This window comes from Mauremys reevesii, linkage group 25 (assembly GCF_016161935.1).
Source record: "Mauremys reevesii isolate NIE-2019 linkage group 25, ASM1616193v1, whole genome shotgun sequence".
In the NCBI taxonomy this organism is placed as follows: domain Eukaryota; kingdom Metazoa; phylum Chordata; order Testudines; family Geoemydidae; genus Mauremys; species Mauremys reevesii.
Window position 1 is genome coordinate 8,790,441 of NC_052647.1, and position 22,339 is coordinate 8,812,779.

The 22,339-nt window shown below is 53.8% G+C and overlaps 1 protein-coding gene across 4 annotated transcripts in view; it reads right to left on the reverse strand.

The window, feature by feature from the left end:
- Positions 1-21,365, reverse strand: part of VAV1 (vav guanine nucleotide exchange factor 1) — a 55,006-nt gene extending 33,641 nt beyond the window's left edge. For 3 of the 4 annotated variants that reach the window (XR_005591279.1, XM_039514986.1, XM_039514987.1), the window contains exons 1-2: positions 20,857-21,192; positions 4,101-4,217 (exon numbers count right to left, since the gene is read on the reverse strand). Coding sequence is in view for 3 of the 4 variants with exons in the window: in XM_039514986.1 (XP_039370920.1) it covers positions 4,101-4,217; positions 20,857-21,060 (321 nt within the window). In the remaining variant the exon portion in view is untranslated. Of the gene's footprint in view, positions 1-4,100; positions 4,218-20,856 lie in introns of all 4 variants that reach the window. The other variant, XM_039514988.1, reaches the window with a different exon arrangement.
- Between the last annotated feature and the right edge of the window lie 974 nt (positions 21,366-22,339).

A 22,339-nucleotide genomic window follows, 5' to 3' on the forward strand; every position in this document is an offset into this window, starting at 1 on the left:
GATGGAGAATCCACCACTTAACTGGGGAGTTTCTGGCAATGAGTACCCCCCACACACTGTTTAAAATTGGTGCCTTGTTTCTAATTTGAATGAGTCTGGCTTTTCCCTTCCAGCCGCTGGTTCTTGCCGATCCTTTCTTCAATTGATTAAAGAGCCCTTTAAAAGACGGTATTTTTCTTCTGCATCTGTGGGTACGTTGTCTACACTGTACATTCTGGTATGTCTGCACTGCAGTCAAAGACCCATGGCACGACCGTGGCCGACCCAGGTCAGTTGACTCGGGATTGCAGGGCTGTCAAATTGCAGTGTAGATGTTTGAGCTCGGGTTGGGGGTGGGTCTCGGAGCCCAGGGTCCAGCTTGAGCGTCTACACTGCTAGTTCTAGCCCCACAAGCCCGAGTCAGCTGGGCCAGGCTCTGAGCCTTGCCGCCCTGCATTTTATAATCGCAGTGTAGACGTCCCCTAAGCCTGGGCTCTGATTCAGATTTGAGCCCAAGCCCCCCTTTTGTCTACACACAGATCAGTCTGACTCAGGTCAGCAAGCACTCCGCACCTAGACCCCTTTTAGGGGGCTGGGTCAGAGCCCAAGTCCTGTGGTGACTTGGGTCCAAGCCCTGTCATTTTGCAATGTGGATGCAGCTCAAGCCACAGATCCAAGTCGTGCAGTGCGAGCCGGGTCCAGCAACTGGCTTACGATGCAGTGTGGACAGTCAAGCTCGGGCTGGGAAACACTTAGTCCACAAACCTGGGTCCCACAGACCTGGCCTTCGTGTGCAGAGTAGACATACCCAGTGGGGTCAGGAGGGCTAGCGAGCCAGCTCTTCTTGGGGAAAGGTGGACACTCCCTAAAGAAACATTTCTCACATGTGGCCACCAGTGGCTTTACGTGCGGCCACGACAGTCTCCTGGGCGGTGCTGGGGGGGTGGGGCGCAAGGCATCACACACACACCCTTTGTTGCTCCTGGATGCGCCGCCCTGCACGGCCTCTGGAGAGAGGTGGGGCACAACGGTGCAGGAGCAAGGTGAGTTCTTATCCACGTTGCAGGGCGGGGGCTGGGCGGCAGGCTCCAGTGGTGGGACTCCAGGAACCTGGCAATGGGGCCCCAGGCTCTGACTGTGGGGCAGCGGGTACTGACCCCTGCCCCCGGCTCTGGCCACGCAACCCTGATCTCCAGCTGCGGGGCTCCAGCCTCCTGCCCCTGCTTCCAGCTGGGTGGCAGCAAGCACTGGCCCCCGGCTCCAGTCCCAGACTCCAGCCACGCACCCCTGGCTCCAGCCACGCACCCCTGGGCTCCAGCTCCAGGCTCTGGCCCTGCAGCAGCAGGCACTGGCCCCGGGCGCTGACCCACAGCTCCAGCTGCAAAGCAGCGGGCTCCGATCCCTGGCTCCGGCCATGCGGTTCCTGTCCCCAGCTCCAGGTTCTGGCTGCGGGTACTAAGCCCCGGCCCTGGCCACATGGCAGCAGATACCAGGCCCTGGTCTGGCCACACGACAGTGGGGCTCATCATCCCTCCTCCCCCCGCCCCCCCCCCCGGACCCAGCTGCCTTCCTGGCCTCACATCCATCCCCCGCATTGCGGGCCCCCGCTGCCTCCCCTTTCCATCCCCCCACACCCCATCCAGAGCTTAATAGGTCCTGGGACTTGCTGCGGAAAGTGATATTAACAAACATGCAAGTATCACTTTTCACAGCAGACTTACTAGGGATCTGTGAAAAGTGCTACTTGCATGTTTGTTAATATCACTTACCACTTTTCCTAGCCTCCCAGGTAGCTACTAAGTGTGCTGTGACGTTAACAAACATACAAAGGTCAGTTTTCACAGCAAGCCCCAGGACCCATTAAGCCCTGGATGCGGGGCCAAAGCGGGAGGCAGCATCATCTTTGTTACTGAGTCTGCCAAAAACCCCTACAAATATAAATGACAGTGATCTGGAGGTGACTCTGTGCATATTTAATTGTTTTTCCTAAAGTTAATTAAGTGTTTTAGGGGAAAAAGTGTCAGTGCGGCCACCAGTGAGAGTTGGTGGCCGCACTCTGACGCCACCAAACAATTGCTGTGAGAACCCCTACCCTAAAGGGAGCCGATTTATTGTCCAACAAATACGTACTCAAAGCACTTTACAATAGGGAGCCATTTACTCCATTTTTTAGTTGGGGAAACTGAGGCACAGAGCAACTGTAGCATCTTCAAGGTCTCACAATAACAGAGTCAGGAATAGAACCCACAGCTCGTGAGGGTTAGTCCACTGCTCTAGCCACTAGACCGTACTGCTCGGGGAGGCAAGTGGCTTTCCTTGAAGGCTCCTTGAATGCGGTCAGGCTTGACAAAGCCCTGGCTGCGATGATTTAGTTGGGAATCGGTCCTGCTCTGAGCAGGGGGTTGGACTAGATACCTCCTGAGGTCCCTTCCAACCCTGATATTCTATGATTCTATGTCCCAGCCGTGCAATGGCCTTGGCTGCACTGATAAATTCAGTATGGCCAGCCCCAAGCCTTCAAAAATCAGGAGCCAGGTTCCAAAACAAGCACCAGATTGTCTTACACATCACAAGATTTAAAAACAATAATACTCCATTTGGGGGTTTTTCCAGATCTTTTGTTCAGAAAAGGGAAAAATTCAATAAAAAGTTGGACAATTATTTAAAAAAAAAGTCAATAATAATTTTGGTAAAAATGTCCCTAAAGTTTTCACCCCCAAATTCATCAATATTTTCACTTTTTTTTTCAAATATTGTCCCCCTAACTCACTAGTATTTCTTGAAGATTTTTAATATTTTCCCCCAAAATCTTTGTGCATTTTCCCAAATCTCTCCCCACCCCAAAAATCACTAAAAGTGTCCTGAATATTTTCAGTAATACTGCCACACAATTTTCCACCAGTATCACCACCCAAAAGTTCACTCATGTTTTTATACACAAAAGCCACTTAAGTTTTCAAGAAAATCTTCCCTAATATTTTCATGACAATTTTCAGCATTATCGCACAATTGGTCACTAAAGTTTCCACCAACATATTCACACACAAAAAGTCACCCCAAAAAAATCACAAATATTTTTTGTGCAAATGGGTCTGTTTGGATCCATGGTGATATTTTTCACCAAATTGGTTCACGGCTTCTCAAGCCGCGCTATTTAACCACTCATTACGGCACCTGCTAAGTGCTAGCGGTGACTCATTGAGGCTGGGGTTAGGGGGCAGGGGAGCAGGGTTTGGGAGGAGTCTGACTCTTTCTGAAACTATTTGAGAAACCTCAGGTGTAAAAAGAAACTGAAAAAAACCAAAAACAGGTTCCACTTCTCTCGTGTGGGTGGATGGGGGAGAGGCAAGCATGGGGCACTGGGTCTCACTATGGCACACTAAACACACAAAGTGCCCATTTATTCGGCTGTGGGCAATGGTTATACTGTACACTGTCTAAACAGCAGTGGGGGTACGTTAGAACAAGGCGTGGAGCGGATGGGAGTCAGGACTCCTGGGTTCTATCCACAGCTCTGGGAGAGGGGTGGGGGCTAGTGTTTGGAGCGGGGGCACCAGGGAGCCAGGGCTCTTGAGTTCTTTCTCCAGCTCTGGGAGGGGAAGGCAGTGGGGTGTAGTGGTTACAGCAGGGAGGCTGGGAGTCAGGACTCCTGGGTTCTATTGCCAGCTCTGGGAGGGGAGTGGTGTCTAGTGGTTATGGGAGGGGGGTAGCACTGGGAGCCAGGTCTTGTGGGTTCATCACCAGCTCTGAGAGCGAGTGTGATTTAGTGGTTAGAGGGGGACACTAGGCATGAGGATTTTTGGCTTTACGGCTGATGCTCTGTGCGGCCCTTCGACAAGACACTTCCCCTCTTTGAGCCTTGGTTTCCCCACACGCCATCTCAGAGTTGAGAACAAGATTGGGGAGCTGTTCCCTGCTCTGCCACCGACTCCCTGGGGAGCCGTGGGCAAGTCATTTAGCCGCCCCGTGCCTCGTTTCCCCACCTTAACACGAGGACATTAGCACTTCCCTGCCATGCAGTGGGGTTGCGAGGAAAAATGCATTAAAGACTGTGAGTCGCCCAGATGCCACAATGACGGGCACCAAATAGAAACCAATCAATAATCCAACCAAAGACTGACCTTCCCGAAATCCCGCACGTCGAAGAGATCGAAGACTTCAAAGAGCTCGTTCTTGCGCAGGCCGAACTTATCGCAGCAGGTGGAGAGGAAGGTGCGGATGTTCTTGAGACACAGGAACTGAAAAGGAAACAGGAGTTGATGCTTAATCTGCGAGCTCATTGGGGCAGGGACTTCCCTTTTATGGCCGCATGCCTGTGGCAGCCCCATAGGGCCCTGATCCCTGACGGGGGGGCCCAGGGGCTGCTGCATTACATATTCATGGTAATGAATTAGGGGCGGCAGGCCTTTTCCTCACCAGTGCCTCCTCTGTGCTGGGTCTGGTGGCCACCAGTAAAGCAGCATCGTATCCCACCATTCAATCCCCAGGACATGAGCCTGCTATGGGCCGGCTCATCTGCTTGAGCCCTCAGCTCGGTCCCTGTCTTGGCAGCCTCTGTGCAGGGTTTGTCAAGGGGAGAGCAGATCTCGAGAGAGGGAGATCTGGGAATGGTGACAGGGCAGTCCCAGGAGACAGGAAGTCAGAGGGTCAGACAGAAGGTCTGGCTAGATTTGCCTGGCTTAAGAAGGGTTAGTGGAGCTCTGAGGAAGGAAGCCTACAAGGCTGAAGAGAGTTCAGCTTGGCTTCCCGAGTCCCAGCAACTTCCCACATAGACAGAAAGTGGTGGGCTCCGGGGGGGGAGATTCCTCAGAGAAGGTGCGGGACACCGAAAGCCATTCCAGCCACCCAAGCAGCAAAGGTTGGTGCTGGGAGATGACATCGGACACAGCCAGGTCATGACACAATATTTGCAAATGAAGAAGACGCTTAAGACAGAGCAACACAGATAGGGTGAGATGAGCAGTTTCTGTGCATAAACCTGTTTCTTGAATGCTTCCAGCTCTATGTTGGATTAGATTTGTTCTTAGTGTAATGAATATGATGCTTTGTTTTCACTATCTGCAAGCCTATGGCCTAGTCTACACTAAACACTTAGGTCGACCCAGCTACATAGCGCAGGCGTGTGAAAAATCCACTCCCCTGAATGGCGTAGTTAAGCTGACCTAACTCCTAATGTAGACAGCACTAGGTTGATGGAAGAATTCATCTGACCTCCTGTATAAAACAGGCCATAAAACTTCCCCAGAGTAATTCCTAGAGCAGATCTTCTAGGAGAAACATCCTCATTCCCAGAGACTTGGGCCCAGACCATCAGAGGTATTTGAGCTCCTAACTTCCACTGAAATCAATAGGAATTGGGTGCCGAAATACCTTCCAGAAGCTGTGCCTCGGGGACTGCCTGGGGGCAGCGAAAAGGCTAGGGGGGCTATCAACCCCTTCCCAATCCCTGCATTCTGAGGCTCTGCCTGGCCACTGGCATCATTTAGAGCAGCCTTGAGGCTGCTCTAACTCTTCCTCTGCTCCACTAGGAAGCTGAAAATAGCTGTAGTGCAGTACGTTTTGGCCATGAGGCTGGGAACACGGTAGCTGTAGGACTCTTACTAGTTCCACACTGGTCCCCTCTGTGGGGAGATTCTCAGGGGGGCTGTTTCCACCCGCTTTAAGGCCCCTCTATGCTGCACCAGTGTAGCTACACCGGTGGCTTAAAAGTCTGAGCCTTGAAATAGACTGAGGTGTGTCTCCAAAGCACTGTGAGGTCTCAGTGGTTAGATGCAACCCGTGAGACATTCAAAGCTGGCCTGAGATTTGTGTCTACTAGTTGCTCCCAGAAGAGATGGCTTAGACTCCTGGCCTGCGTGTGCTCTGAATGCAAAACCCACGTGTGCTGCTGAAACAGCTAAGCTTCGGCCCTTCATTGTAGCCAGTCGGAGCTACCAACTCTCCCAGGGGATCTGCTCTTGGAAGGCTTGAAGGCTGAACCGAAGCTAGACTGGATACAGGTTTTCCCGTCTTGTGAAAAAAAATTGAGATTCCAAACAATTTGCGTGTCCCGAATTGGGTGAAAAGTCAAAAACCTTGGAAATGTTATGGAATGAATTTCCAAATCTTTTCTCTCTTCGGGCTGATCGAAATGTTTCATTTCAACTTCCCCCATCTCGTAAATTTCAAAACAAAAAGGTGTTTTGACCCTTTCCCGCAAAAACTTTCGAGGGATTGGCATTTTGACAAAAAAGTCTCATCCCAAAACTCCTGAAAAACCTGAATACAAAAATCCATTCGGGGCAATCGAAACAGTTCCTTGTGATGATTTCAAAATGTTTCATTTCCATTTAATTTTTTTAAATCCTAATCATCTTAAATTTTGAAACCAAAAGGCATTTTGAGCTGGAAAAAAATGGAATTTTCCATTTCGAAGCATTTTGAGAATTTCAAAACCGTTTTTTCCCCCCAACATTTTTTCCAACTGAGAAATTTGTCAGTATTGATCCTTTCCCGCGGAAAGTTACGACTGGCATTTTCCGACAAAAAAAAAAAAGCTTAACTGAAAATTCGTAGCCAGCTCTACCCTGTACCTTCCCACGTGGACACCACCATGCAGAACAGGGCACCATCACTTGAAGAATGGACAGTGGCAAGGGGACGTATCCTTTTCCATTTGCCGACCTCAAATCCCTCAGGAGACCCTCCACCTTGACCTCAGTCTTTGGCACTTCAATTTCCTTGATCATCTGCCCCATTATCCTGGTGTCCCCAACCCCTACACAACATGCGTCTCCCCAGCCCCGCCCCGGACTTCCTATCTCCCTCTCCAGGCCACGCCCTCTCCCATGGCGGTTTCACACTTTAACCACAATTGTCCCCTTCCTGCCAACTTTCTCTCTCACGCCGGCTCCATCTTCCCTCGAGTGGCAGTCTGGGCTAGTGGATAGGGCACCAGGCTAGGGCTTAGTAAACACGCGTTCCATTCCCAGCTCTTCCACTAGCTTACTAAGTGATGCTGGGCAAATCACTTCGCCTTGTCGTGCCTCAGTTTCCCCTCTCACCTTTAGACTATAAACCCTTTGGGGCAGGTGCTGCCTCATGTGTGTACAACACCCCCACAGTGAAACCCTGATCTTGGTCAATATCTCTAGCTGTTACTGTAATACTCAATAGCTTCATGAACCTGCTTTCCCATCTTATAATCTTGGGAGTCATCCTTAACCTTCCGTGTCTCCTTGCATTGCTGTCCCCTTCAAAAGTTTGCCAGAAGAAGCCCACTTTCCTGTGGTGTAAAGGAATAGGGTGGTATCCCTTTAAATACTGAGGGAGCCCTCTGATGGTGCACACTATGTTCCGTGTTTTAGAAGCCACCAGAAACCAGCCAGAGCAAGCAGTGTGGCCGAAGCTGGGCCTTACGTGTTTGTATATATGCAGTGAACACAATAGGTTATTTGGTTATGCCCACACGGTTCCTTCACAGTCTGTTTTGTGTAAAGAGCAGAAGGCACAACACGTGGCCTGGGAGCTCATCCTCCGAGATTCAGCGGAGATTTGAGCTGAGCTCTGCTGAAAACCTGGCCACCTAGTCCGGTGCCTAAATGGGAGCCCAGATCTTTGGAAATCTGACTCCAGTTTGACTAGGAGCTCAACACAGGTCACCAGTGGATGGCCTGGTGTTATGCAGCAGAGCAGACTAGATGATCTAATGGTCCCTCCTCATCGGAAAATCTATGGTGATGAATTTCATTCCCTCGCCCTCTGCCAGTGAATTGGAGACCTAGATATAAAAATTCCAGACCACCATGGCCAACAACTCCTCCAAACACCTGCTTCTGCTGTTCATCCCCACTGAGGCGGAGGGTCACACGCTGGCTGTTGCAGAATGGGACCTATGACACATACTTGGACAGATCTTACATTTCAGCCATGATGCAACAGGCTTTTTAAAGCCTCAACACGGCTGCCATGAGACCAGGCTGGGAATTTTGACAGGGTCTCCATCCATCCTCCCTGCAGCCCAGGCAGGAAGCTGTCAGGGTCAGCAGATCAGAAGAGAAGATCTACTGGTGGACTGTCTTTGCAGCTATCCAGCTGCAGTGGTTCATCACATCAGCTCCACTGCTATGGCTGCTCCTTGAATGGCCTTTACCCCAAAGACACAAAAGCCTCCAGAAATGAACCGGGCAGTACAGATTCATAAAATAGCCTTTTTGCTGTTCTAGGCAAATGGTCCAGGTTTAAGGTTTGCATAACAAATTGTGTGCGTGTGTGTATGGCATTGTTAAAGGGGAAAAAAATATGCATTATGTTTCAAAGCACACAAGGAAAGCTGGACAGCCCAGGGGCATCAAGGGTTGGAACCCTGTATGGAAGGTAGAGCTATTTCTCCTGATTCACCCTGGCAGCCAGAACAGGTGGGTCCTTTTATTACCAGCTCAGGAGTATTGAAGGGTTTGAATGTCCTGCTATCAAGTACCAAGACCCTTTCGCAGAAATGCAGGGCTACTTCTGCCGACACATCCTGATGCCAGGACCATGCTGAGAAATATCTCTGCCAATTCACCCCAATGCCAAGAGGCAGAGCTACTTTTGTTGAGTCACCCCAATGCCATGTCCCTGCACAGAGAGGTGGAACTATGTCATCACCTTCGCACCACCCTCACAGACCATGCTCAGAAATGCAGCACTATTTCTGCTGACTCACTCTTGCTGCCAGACCAGATGGGCCCTATTAATTCCAACATGGGAGAATGAAAAGGCATGTGCATCCCAGAGAGAATTAAGGTTAGGAACTGAGGAGGTTTTATAAAAAGAAACAGTCAAGCTCAAGAGAAAGCTTAGGTGGACGTTTATATTTTGGTGTTGTTCAGATGAGGAAAGGGACAAGCACTGAGAGAAGCCCTGGTTGTGTGTTGGTGCTGAAGAGGCTACAGGGAGGAATGTACCCCCACTAGTCTCTCATCCCAAGGACCAATCAGATCTGGTCATGCTTAGCTTCCAAAATCATAGAATAATCCCCCTTGTCAGCGTGTTATTACAGATCCTAGTCTGCCCCTGATCCACAGAGGATATGAGTCTATTACAGCACAAGCTAGCTCAGGCTACAGCAGCTTATTTTTTACACTCTGGAGGTTTCCAGGTCTGGCCCCAGTGTGTCAGTCAAAATGTTGGCCATCATATTAACATCGCTTGAGACAAGAGCCAGTCGGGAACTTTTCAGGAGAACGTTTTTTCGCTGACAAAATACATCTTAGTCAAAACCAAAACTTTTCACAGAAAAGGTTTGGTTTTGACAATGATCTCTGCTAAGAGAAACAGGTGAACGAGGTTTTCGACTTAAAAAAAAAATGTTGAAAAAAGTTCTGAAGTTGTCAAAAGGTTCCATGTCGACATGAAAAATTTCTCAAGGAAAATTCTGGTTTCTTCTTCGAAAATGTACACGAATTAGAGTTGAAAAAAATTGCTTTTCAATCCAATAAGGGATGAAATCAAAATGAAACATTTCAAAATGATTGAAACCAAAATATTTCCATTGACCTGAACTGGGGAGTGGGGGGGCAGACCTGGATTATCAGTTTGTGAAGTTTTTCAAGATTTCAACCCAATTTGGGGGAGGAAACTTTTGCAGGGAACCATGTCCTAGCCCTCTGGGGCCTGACCCAGGCTGAGGCCCGGAGCAAGGGAAAGCCCTGAGATATCTTTGGTGAAGATGCGCCCACAGGCTCTGGATCGTAGAAGGGGCATGTGTTTGGCCTGGCCTATGGCGGAATTCTGATTTTAAACACCCAGGAGGTTTGCGGGCGCTCACATTTGCGGGGGTCTCCAGTTTGAGGGGATGGGGACACTCGGGTCAAGAAGCAAGGCCTAGCTCCACCCCGTCTCCCACAGGGACGCCTGGCTGCAGGCCCCCCCACCCCAGCGCCGGCGGGGCGGGGGGGGGCGGGCGGTCCACAGGAACTGAGCCACTTCTGCTCTTTAAAATCACTTGTGTTCTCTCCTCCACCCCTGGATTCCCTCCCCCGCTCCTTCCTCTTCCTCTCCCCTGCACCTCCCCCAGTGTACCCTCCCCTCCCCCTACTTCCTTTTCCTCACCCCTTCACCTCCCCCTTCCCCTGCCTGCCTCCTCTCCTCTAAACTTCCTCCTTCCCCGCTCCTCCTCTCCCCATTTACAGTAAGTGGAAGCTTCACAGGCCCTGTCAGCGAGCTCATTCACAGCCCAGCGTCACTGGGCCAGCTAAAGCCACAGAGCCGGCCGCAAGCTGAGCTCATCAGCCACAAATATGCCCCCGACTCCCTGGTTTCGCTTTCGTCTCCTTGCTGAATTTCAAGGACCCTGAGTTCGAAAGAGAAACTGGGGGAGGGGGCGCGCCAGACCCAGACCCCCGGATTGGCATGCGCCCAGCTCTGGGGGAACGCCTGGGGCTAGAACAGGCCAAAGATTCCAGAGCTGAACTCAGTGTAACCAGGCCCAACTCAATGGAGCAATGAGACGCCGCTCCCAACCCTGGGGTGACGGGAACCAGCTCTGCTGCTTGGGGAATGCCCAGGGTGGGGGTGGTTAAGTGGCTTTATGCACTCCCTTGCATTCCCTGGACACTGGGGCTCCTGGCATCAGTGAGAGCAACCTCGGGGCTGCTCTAACTCATGCTCTGCCCCCTACAGGCCCAAGGGAACAAGGAATAGCCACAGTCCAATCCACTCCCGACAGCAGGGGCTGGAGGATCCCTGCACTGGAAGGATTCTCAGGGGCTAGAGCAATCAGAAGGATCTTAGCATAAGCAAGAATCCAGTGGGTCAAAACTCATCTCTGGTTTGACTCCACCGAACTCAACAGAGCACTAATGGACAGAGGAGCCGAGAGGGATTGTAGCCTGGGAAATTTCACGGCCGCGGGATAGTTCAAGGGGAGAAGGAGCAAACCTTAATTCCGTAAACACCAGCAGTGTATCCCAGACAGGAAGGCTCATCCAGGAGCAAAGACGTTAACGTTCGATTTGGGAGACACAGGGTCAATTCCTAGCTCCGCTCCAGACTCCCTGGGTGACCGTGGGCAGGTCACGCAATCTCTCTGCGCCTCAGTTTCCCCATCTGTATCTGAAGGATAATAGCACTGCCCTGTCTCACGGGATGTTGGGATAAATGCATTAAAGCCTGGGAGGTGCTCAGATCCGACAGTGATGGGGGCCAGCGAAGTACCTTACTTAGCTATTACCCAGGACCCCATTGTGCTTGGCGCTGTACATGCACAGAGCGAAAACACAGTCCCTGCCCCCAAAGACCTCACAATCTGAAGCTTGAAACTATGAAACCTAAAGGCACAGACACTAAAAGGCACATAAAGAGAACCCCCACCTTTTTATTATTTAAAAACTCAGGATTTTAAAGCCAATCTCATGATTTTTTTTTGGATGGGGCTGCACTGTATTTTTTGGAAGACATGGGGCCGGCGACGTTGCGTGGGACGTGGTAACGTCGCAGCCAGGCCGACAAGGCTGTGTGAGGACCGGCAATGCCATGCTGGGGCTGGCGACGCTGCCTAGGGGCTGACAGAGTGAGGCCGCATGGGCGCTGGTGAGGCTGCACCAGGACTGGCGATGCCCGGTTGGGTGGTGCAAGATCCACTGAGGGCCCATGCTCCCTTGCGCCAGCCATATCTCTTTACGACTGGGGAGGGCTGGGCCGGAAACAGGAAGCTCTGCATCAGAACGGCTTCCTCCTCCCCCGACCCCGCACTGGGGAAATTGGCTACCGCAGAGAGCAACCAATGAGCGCAACAGGGCTGGCGTTTGCCTCTGACTGCATCTGCACAGCCTGGGCTGGGGATGTCCCATGTCAGACCTATCCAGTCGGTGCTGTGCTGCCTGGAGCGCACGCTTAGCGGCAAGTGAATCCAGACAGAGTCTGAGCCAGCGGCTCGGCGGTGTCCATTATATCATTGGTGTCAGTTACACCAGCTTGGACCCCACCCCTCGCGCCTGATTCTCAGCTACCCCATTCCCCTGCCTTGGGTAGAAATGGTGGCGGCGCCTTTAAACTACCTTTGTGCTCCCCATATTCTGGGCCCTGCCCGGCTTCTGCTCCAAGTTAGAGCAGCCTCAGGGCTGCTCTACCTCAATGGCCCCTGGGAAGCAAAGAACAGCTGCAGCGCAGAGCACTCTAGCCATGCCACTGCTCCACCCCCTGTGGGAGCAGAGCCTGCCCCTTCCACCAGATCCACCGGGTGGGGAGGCCCCAACATGGGTGGAGGGGATGCTCGGGGAGGGGGCTGTACACTCCTGAAGCAGCCTAAAGGGCCCTTAGCATCACCAAGAATCAAGCCCCCAGCTGCCTCACTGGGACGACCAGAGGGCTACGAGCAGCCCTGATGCAGGATGCTAATGGAGTTGCAGCAGGGCCAAGTTGAACCTTGGGGTAAGTCCCAGCAGCGCCATGCTGCTGCCTCCCTCGCTATTAGCGATTCAGGTGCTCGGTGCAGAGTCCCGCTCTCCTCGCGAAGTCTGACCTTAGCCAGGCTGGGTCTGGGCTGCAGAGACCCATCTCCTCTCTCTGCGGCTGCTCTGGAGACAGGCTCCTCTGGGGCTCGGGGGCCTTGTGCAAGCTGGAAACCACCTGCTCTGACGGTAGCTGCCCTTTCAGAAACCCCAGAGCTCTGAGGTCTCCACGCCCCCGCAGGGCTCTGAGCACGCTCCCCAAAGGGAATCAGAGCACAAGGCGAGTTCCCAGGTGATAGCCGGTCCTCACTGCAGAGGCAACCTTTGCAGCCTGGACCCCCAACCCCGCTTCCGGTTCCATCCACACACAAACCCCGCCCAGCTGGCCCGGCGGGTTAGAGCCAGGTGCCACTTGCACTTTGCAGTGCGGATGCAGGTTAAAACCTCTCTAGTCCTCCAAGGCCCTCCCACCCTTCCCCCCATGTGCCCGCAAGGGCAGACAAGTTCTCCCACAAGGATCAGAGCTTAGCGCCACGCTAAGATCCCCGGGCGTGTGCCTGCAGCCGTTCGAGCAGCACGCGGCCAAGCGCAGCAGCAGCAGCGAGGGGTGGACCAGTAACTGGGGTCGGGCTGCGCTGCTCCCACCCGGGCTAGGTTGAGCCTATCAGCCGGGCTAGCTCTGCAGTGAAGCCCCATCTGGGCTCGGCTGTGTATGCCTGCACCGCACTGTGTTTGTACTGGAGAAGGCTGATCAGAGAAGTGTGGCTGGTGCTTGGAAGGGGAGGTTTGGGAATGGTCCCTAGTTCTTGTGGCAGGTAGTTCCACCGGCTGGGACAAGGAGGCTCTGTCTCCTGCACAGACCCGCTTTACCCTGACCGTGGCCGGTTCCTTGGGGCCTGAGCAGCAGAAATGTTGCCCCCAGGCCCCATCCCAGAGCTTTAGAAGCTTGAAGAGAAAGACCGAGCCCTTGAACTTGACTCTCTATTCAACGGGAGCTGGTGCTGAGAGCAGCAGACAGGGTGATGAGCTGGTGGGAGCCCGCTTTGCTGAGGAGGCATGCTGCAGAGTACTGTGTGAGCTGCAGTTTCCCACGCACTGAAGGCTTCATGCCAGGTCTATCACATGGCTGTGGTTCAGTGACGAAGGCCTGAGTCACTGAGGCCAGGTCTTTGTCCAGCGGGATGGGATGGAGTCCCCTGGCCAGCTGGCTGCACACTCCTCAGCGGGCTCCCCTCCGTCCTCCAGCATCACCTCGGTCTTGCTCAGGTTCAGCTTCTCTTCAGCTGTTCCTCAGCCATGAGCTGACCTCGTCCCGTCCCTGGGCCACATGAGGGTGGGCGGTGCATGGTGATGGATAGGCAACATCTGCGTATTGCTGGCACGTGTTGTCCGACCGGGCTCACATGCAGATGTTGAATAGGACCAGCGGGAGAATGGATTTCTGTGGGACTCCACCAGGGAGGGGTCCAGTGGCCGAGAGGCGGTTCCCCATCACTGCTTGTCGGTCGCATCCCTCCAGGAAGGACTTAAACTATTTCCGTGCATTCCCTGGACCCCGTGCCGGAGTAGATGGGCCATTGGTCAGATCTGGTTGGGGCAGGGACTGTCTTTTTCTTCTGTGTTTGTACAGCACCTAGCACCATGGGGTCTTGATCCATGAGTGGGGGTGCTAGGCAACACCATAATACACCTAACACATAATATGGCAGTGGGTAGCACACCAGGCTAGCTAGACCGTTGCTGTGATTCAGTGCAGCAGGGGACAAGATGCCAGACTAGATTACTAGAACATAGGGGTTGCTGGATAGGGTCGGACCCGAGGTACTTGCAACCCAGGATCTTTTCCCTGACACTGGTCAGTGCCAGATGGTTCAGAGGAAGGTGGGGAGGTTTGGGAATGGTCCCTAGTTCTTGTGGCAGGTAGTTCCACCGGCTGGGACAAGGAGGCTCTTTCTCCTGCACAGACCAGCTTTACCCTGCAGTAGCAAATGGGGAATAATCTGCCTCCCACATTAAGGCTCCTCCTGGTCTCAGAGATCGTCTCAGACCCTGAAGTTTAATCTCCTTTCACAATGTGACCACCAGTAATTATTACAATTCTGGATATTATGTGTATTACGGTAGCAGCCAGAGGCCCCAACCTAGACTGGGGTCCCCCGTTGTGCCAGGCGCTGCACAAACCCAGGCCGAGATCAGGGCCCCCTTGTGCCAGGCGCTGCACAAACCCGGGCCGAGATCAGGGCCCCCTTGTGCCAGGCGCTGCACAGACCCCAGCCGAGATCAGGGCCCTGTTGTGCCAGGTGCTGCACAGACCCGGGCCGAGATCAGGGCCTCATTGTGCCGGGTGCTGCACAGGCCCCAGCCGAGATCAGGGCCCTGTTGTGCCAGGCGCTGCCCAGACCCCAGCCGAGATCAGGGCCCTGTTGTGACAGGTGCTGCACAGACCCGGGCCGAGATCAGGGCCTCATTGTGCCAGGCGCTGCCCAGACCCTGACCAAGATCAGGGCCTCCATTGTGCCGGGTGCTGCACAGGCCCCAGCCGATATTTTTCACCCAGCTCTATTTAGGTGCCAAAGTCCCATTGACTTTCAATGACACTTAGGCTCCTGAGGCCCCAGTTTACTTCTGAAAATGGGACTTTAGGCACCTATGTCCTGTAGGCGCTTTTGAAAATTGCACCAAGGTAACTTGGGAGCAGCGTGGAAAGCAGCTCTGGGGAGAAGCAGCGAGAGCGAGCAGCTCCCGCAAGCGGAACTGAGGAAGGAACTTGAGTGCAAGCCCAGCAGAATGAAGGGTTTCAGCAAAACAAACAGCTTTGCTCTCTCTGCATCTGCCCGAGTCACACACACGTGCAGGGAGGCTGGTATGTTTCATGTCTCCTGAGAAAGCCCTGATTGGCCGCCCCCTCACTCCTCTTCCCCTGCAACCAAGGGGCCAGAGACTCGCAACCAAGCCTGCGTTCACACACCGATGGAGCAGCTAACCCGCCTAGAGCTGGAGCCAAACGCCCTCTGAATATCGGTTCATGGACTGCATTGAAGTCCAGGTCCACCTCTAATTTACACAGCGCATCATCCATCCTGTGAGACCTCAGAGAACTTTACAAACTAGACAAGGATCACTTTGCCACCACTAAAATGCAGCCATCTCTAGGGTAGGACATGGCAGCTGATCAACGGCACGTGGGGATGCTGAGCAGGCATTGCTCACCCAGCACTGAAATGTAGCTCCCTCTGGTGTGGGACACAGCAACTGTCCAATGGGACACAGCAACACTGTGCAAGGGATCGCTCAGCCAGCGTTGAAATGCAGCCACTTCTGGGGTGGGATGCAGCAGCTGCTTAACAGCTGAATAGCAATAGTACACACTGATTGCTCACCCGGCACTGCAATGCAGCTGCCGCTGAGGTGGGATGTGGCAGCTGATCAATGGCACGCAGCAACACTGTGCAAGGGATTGCTCACCCAATACTGAAACACAGCCACCTTTGGGGGGGGATGCAACAGCTGCTTAACAGCTGCACAGCCGCAATGCGCAACACTGCCTCGGACAGAAAGTGAAGGAGGTAATTTAGAGAGGCAGAAGGGAATAACTGAGATTAAAAATCGGGTAGAGCACCAGGTTCACACCCTTGAGCAAATCGCCCTGGGCTCTTTAGTGACCAAAATCCCCCAGTGACAGGCACCTCCGACATATAGCAGTGGTGAGAGCCTCAGAACAGGTGGGAGCACACAGCAGAGCCAGCCGGGCGTTCCACAGCTGCAAGACCAGGATTACGTGACGCCAGGGGCCAAGAAAGAACCACAGGGTTTGTCTGTGTCCAGCAGCCTCCATAGAGAATCCTTTTTATAGTCATCACAGCTGAGTCCTCGGTTGTTCCGACCACCAGGGACGCTCTGGATGGTCTCCAAAAATGTAACACCCCAGTGACGGTGCATTGGGGTCACTCCTGAAGTCAGGTGGCTTGGGAGTCCCCATCCAAGGACCAACAAGGCCTGGCCATGCTTCGCTTACAGAAATCAGAGGATAACCCAGCACCGATCTCCCAGCAGCCCTTAGCCACAGAGAACACGAGCTTGTTACAGCCCCAGAGCTCAGGGCTCAGCCCCCGCCACCACCACTGAAATGCAGCCACCTCTGGAGTGGGATGCAGCAGCTGCTTAACAGTGGCAGAGCCAACGTGCACAACAGTCGAGGACGGGAAGTGAGGGAGCATTAAAACCACAGGGGGAGGAGGCTTTCGAGAGGCAGCTAGGGAACACTGGCTCTTCAGTTCAAGCCACTGTCGCATTGAGCTCTGGGACATCCAGCTCAATGACCTGTGTCAACCAAGATAATTTGCTTGCCAGCTTCCTTAAAGCTCCTCTCCTTGGGAGAGAGCCTGGGGCATCCTGGCTCCATTGTTCAGTCTGTGGTCACCCTAGGAACAGCCCCGTAACATGGCAACCTCACCCGGGATTTGACTATCTAAACACCGTGGGAGCTGTTTATAGCATGTTCCCCAATCAATGGGGACGTTGTTTTTAAACACCGGGCCAAGATTACATCTTTTCGGGGCCAGTTCCTAGGGGCAGTAGAGCCTAGTGGGTGGAGCACTAGACTGGGACTCAACAGACCTGCATTCTAGTCTCAGATCTGTGGCTGGGTGACCTCGGGCTTCTCTGTGCCTCAGTTTCCCCACCTGTAAAATAGGGATACAGGTGCTTACCCTCCTTTGAGATCTACCGATGAAAAGGGAGAGCTAGGGATGATTATTATTCAGGACCCAAGTCCTGTTGGGCGACAGGCAGGGAATATATGGACTGCCAAACTCCTAGCGACCAGCTCTCCCTTGAGCCCAGTCTCACAGAGTTTAAGGCTAGACGGGACCATTAGATCACCTAGTCTGCTCTCCTGGGGAGTACAGGCCACTATATCCCACCCAGACACCCCTATACTGAGCCCGGTGACTCTAGTTAGACCAAAGCGTTTCAGCCCTCAAGAGACGAAATTGTTTTGTACCACACGGAGAGACCAGGAGAAACTGAGGCCCCTGTGATGGCAGAGCCCCTGAGTCATGCCCAGGTGATCCGCCAGAAAGACATAAAATCGCCAACGTCCCTGCCAATTTGACCCAGGGGAAAAGTCCTGCTCCGATATGCCTCAGAGGCAAGGAAAGCCCACAGGCTGCTTCTAATGATGTGACCGCACAGCACTCCCTATCCGCAAATCTCAGAGAGTTTTATCCTCATCCCCAGAGGGAGGAAACTGAGGCACAGAGAGAGCACGGTCAACCAAGCGTCCTCCCAATCTGGTATCCTGTCCACTAGAACCAGGGAACAGGTGGTCCTTGCTGACCCCAGTCGGTAGTCAGCCCTGAAACCCGGTGATGGCATTGCCACCTAGCGCCTTTCCAAAGCCGTTCCACGGCACCATCTGCCATTTGTGCAAATAGGGAAACGGAGGCCCAGGAGGGGAAGCAGCTTCACAGATGGAAGCAGTGGCAGAGTCCAAAATGGAACATAGAAGTCCCAGCCTCCTCACCCCTCACCCGCACTGGGAATAGAGAGAACACAGGAGAACGCCCAGCCAGCCTGCTCCAACCCCTAGCCCCTGCTTCCCTCCCAGAACCCAGGAGTCCTGATTCCCACTCCCGCTTGTCTGATCACTTCCCCAGACTTCCTCCCAGAGCTGGGAATAGAACCCAGGAGTCCTGGGTCCCAGCACCACATAGAACCCAGTTAGTAAACACGGCGACTGGGACTCAGCAACACACAGTCATGCCAGGGCGGGCCACACACCCGCTCCTGCTCTGACTGGTTTCTGGCAGCTTCTCGAACACAGTGAGCGCCACTCGAGGACTCACAGACCATTTAAAGGGAGACTCCCCTATTCCCACGCACGAGGCCTTTCTTGCCAAGCAGGATTCCAGTATGATTGTCACCCTAGATATGGCTCCCAGAGGAAGAGCTCAGTTAATGAAGGCAAGGGCTCACCTAACACAACCCCCCACATTTCCTTTTGATCTGGTGTAAATCTGGAGTAAGTGCCTTGACATGCCGGATTTACACCAGGATAAGTCAGAGCCTGCCCTAGCCTCCCTGTTTCCTTGAGTCTCCGAGGAGTAAGAGACGAAGAGCGATTTGCTTCTCGTCTCCCCGCGCAGTCACATGGGAATGACTGAGACACCCGAGGACACGTTTCCAGAGACAGTCACTTTCTTACCAGTGAGAGAAACGCTGGCCCATTCTGCCCTGCCATCCTCAACCCAGGCCACCGCCAGCACCGATCAGTGCCCCCGCCGCCAGCCCCAGAGCATGTGTCGGGGGTGGAAACCAAGCCCGACTTTTGCCTTATCTCAATACACCCGATTCAGGCTTTCCTAGATCAGATTTTCCTTGGGCCTAGATCAGAGTTCATGGAGGTTTAATTCGCCTCCTGGCCACGCTTCCCGGATCTCGCACACTTGGGCCTAGCTGCATCGGTTAGGGGTGTGGGTTTTTACCGGCCCAGCTACGCTCTAGTTCGTAGGGACGTGGCTATACCAGGAGAAGAGGGCCGGGGAACAACATCAGCTAGGCCAGCAAAAGCCCTCGTTAAAAATGTTGCCAGTATAATAAAGTTGCTTTAGGGATGTGACATCCCCGTTCCAGCAAAAGCCCGGCTGTAACTGCAGTTATAGGGCCTAGAAGTGCCTGTGCCGATATCGCTTATTTGGTTGTACGGTAGAAGCGATACTGATGGACGCACGCTTTGCCACAGGCTGTGTCAATACTAACTGTCTGTTAGTCTTTAAGGTGCCACCGGACTCCTTGTTGTTTTTATACTAGGAGGGTTTGCTGGTGCAGTTATCCCGTATAAACCAGGCTTTAGAGTCCACACTGGGAGGGCTATGCCGGGAAAACTTGAGTGTAGACGTAGCTTGAAGGTCCATTCTCCCCGGCATCTTTCGCAGCAGGACAAATGTTGTAAAAGTTGGTCCAATATTACCCCACCCACCTTGTCTCTCTAATAGCAGGACCATGACAGAGCTGGGAAAGGAACCCAGGAATCTTGACTTCCAGCCTCCCTTGATCTAACTACTAAACCCCATTCCCTTCCCAGAGCCACGGATGGAACCCAGGAGTCCTGACTCTCATTCTCCCCTGCTCTAACCTACTTGACCCCACGCCCCTCCCAGAGCCGGGAAGAGGATCCAGGAGTCGGGGCTCCCCAGGCCTGTCGTAAATTCCCCTCCCCCCAATGCACGCTGCACGCACTCACCCGGACGGTGGTTAATACAGCTCTAAAGCTCAAATGCACTTTGAGACGTGCTTTAATAAGACCATAAGTCTGAGCGTCAGGGCTCCTGGGTCCTGTCTCCAGCTCTAGGAGGGGAGCAGGGTCTAGGGGTTAGAAGGGGGTGGGGCTGGGAGTCAGGACTCCTGGGTCCTATGCCCAGTGCTGGGAAAGTAGTGAGGTCTAGTGGAAGGCTGGGAGTCCGGACTCCTGGGTTCTTTTCCTTGCTGCCATTGGCGTGTTATGAAAGGCTCTGATTCTGCCCACTCTGAGTCTCACACCAAGCCCCAAAACTAAGGACTTACCCATTGCCCCAGCTCAGGGCTCACCGAGCCTGGCATCCCCCAATTCCAGGCACAGCTCCACGGTTGGGCATCCCTCCCTTGGTCCCTTCCTGTGACTATTGGTCCTCTACAGAGTCAGGGCCTGCTCGGGTCTCCCTGCCAGGGGCTTTGCGGCTGGGACTCCCACCCTCCTGCTCGTCAGCCCCCACCCCACCAGCGTTCACCCTCCTGCCTGCGCCCCAACCCCAGGGGAGCTGCCCCGGTGCCCTGGCCCTGCTCCAGGGGCTGCATTCCCGTGTGCCAGGGCATCAGGGCCTGGTTCGCCCCATGCCCGAGCCAGCCCCGCTGTTAACCCCTTAGCGGCTGAAGGGTTCATTGCTGGTGCCTGCTTCCCCTCACAGGATCCCATTTCCTCCCCAGCCCCGAAGACAGAAACGCCTGCAAGCAGCCTCCTACCCCACCACCCACCTTCCTGTTAACCCCTTAGCTGCCAGGTGAGGAAGCATGTAAGACTCCCCAGTTCTGTATTAACCTCTTAGCTGGCAACTGGGGCCCATAACCACCCACCACTCTGCTGTTAACCATTTGGCTGCCAGCTGGCCCAGCAACTCCCCACCCCCAGACACACACACTACTGTTAACCCTTTAATTGCCAACTGGGTCTCAATCCCTCACCTTTTCTTTGGTGAATATTAACCCCTTAGCTGCCAGTGAGCCCCCAAAAGCCTTGCCTCCCTCTTTGATGTTGACCCCTTAGTTACCAGCTTGATGCCATAAACTCCCCCTCCCCCTGGACATTAACCACTTCACTGCCAGCTGGATCCCATAAGTCTCCAGCTCAGCTCCCAGATTAACACCTTAGCTGCCGGGAGGCTGGAGGATGCCCGGCCCCATTCCACCCCCGATTCTCCCGCTCACCCACCTGGGACATCTGGGGCCGCAGGTTGATCTCCCGCAGGTTGACGGCGTGGGGCATTAGGTTGTTGAGAAGCTGGCAGAGCAGGACGCCGTCGCGCAGGGCCTGAGCCAGTTCGCACACCTGGGAGCTGGGCCAGGTCACCCGGTGGTTGGGGGGCAGCACCCGGCACTGGATCAGCCAGTTGGCGCATTGCTTCCACAGCTCCATCGCCCCGACTGAGCGTCCTCGCTGGCTGGCTGCTGGCTGCTTCTGCTGCCTCCGCCTCCTCCTCGTGTCTGGGAAACCGATGCCTGAGAGCGACAGCTTCCTCTTTTGCAACTGACAACACCAAACCACAGAGCAAGGGAGCCCATGTGGGGGCTGGGGTGGAGCAGGCTTGGGAGCTTCTCCCTCCCGCAGCCCAGGGAGGAGCTGCAAGGGGAGGGTGCCCCTCCCTCCAGGGGCATCAGAGAGAGCTGCTCTGGTGAGCAGGACAAGAGCTGGCAGAGGAGACAGGCCCCTTTTAAAAGCACCTCCTGGGAAAAAAAGACATAGTTAGTTCCTGCGCGCACATAGCTTGGGGAGCCGGGGTTAGACCCCCGGTCACACTGCTCTGCTCCCAAAGACTTTGGTCCCCTGAGCTAAGGGAAAACCTCCTCTGCTTGGGGCAGTAGTAGACACCTTATCTTCTCTATAGGACCGGGCAGTATGCTCTTGTTGTCTCTTTCACACACAGGCACCATGTGGGAGGCAGGTCAGTATGATCCCGGTTTCACAGGTGGGGAAACCAAGGCACAGAGCAAGGGCGTGATATGCCAAAGATCAGCCAGGAAGTCACCAGCAGACTTAATAGAAGCAACTCCCTTTTTCTGTCATAAGAAGGGCGGGGGCCGTTCTCTGTGGCATGTTTCCCCCTCATAAGGCAAATCAGTTCCCATTAAGCACAGCTGGAGGGAGTGACAAGGAGCAGAGAGACAGCCAGTGATCTGAGCAGTAGAAGCAGCAGGTGGGTTTGCTTTTCTGGGGAGATCATGGGAGGGGACAGGCCGGGGAGCTGGTATCTACAGTGAGATGCCCTGGGTGGGTCAGCTTCTGTACTGAGCCTAAAGCAGTCTCCATCCACTAATCCCACCACCTCCCCCCCACCTGCAAATTCCTAGCAGCGCTTCCAACCCTATCTCCTCCTCCCACCTTCTTCATTTAAATTCCTGTGCTGCCACCTGTCTGCCCGAAGTGTCCACTAGGGGTCACTCTTCTCCACATTTTGCAGCGGAGGAGGCAGTGCTTGCAGACAGATTTACTAGTGGACCGTAGGGGGATTTGGTTTCAAACCTGAGTCTGAGCTCTGGGTTTACACTGCAGTGTAGACACAACCCTAGGGGTGCCTGGCCCTTCACGCCCACACAGCTGGGATCTAACCCTCTACCTGGGCTAAAGGGTTGTATCCAGATTGTATCCTCAGGATGGGGGGTGGAGTATGGGGAGAGAGAGACAGTTTCTATCTATC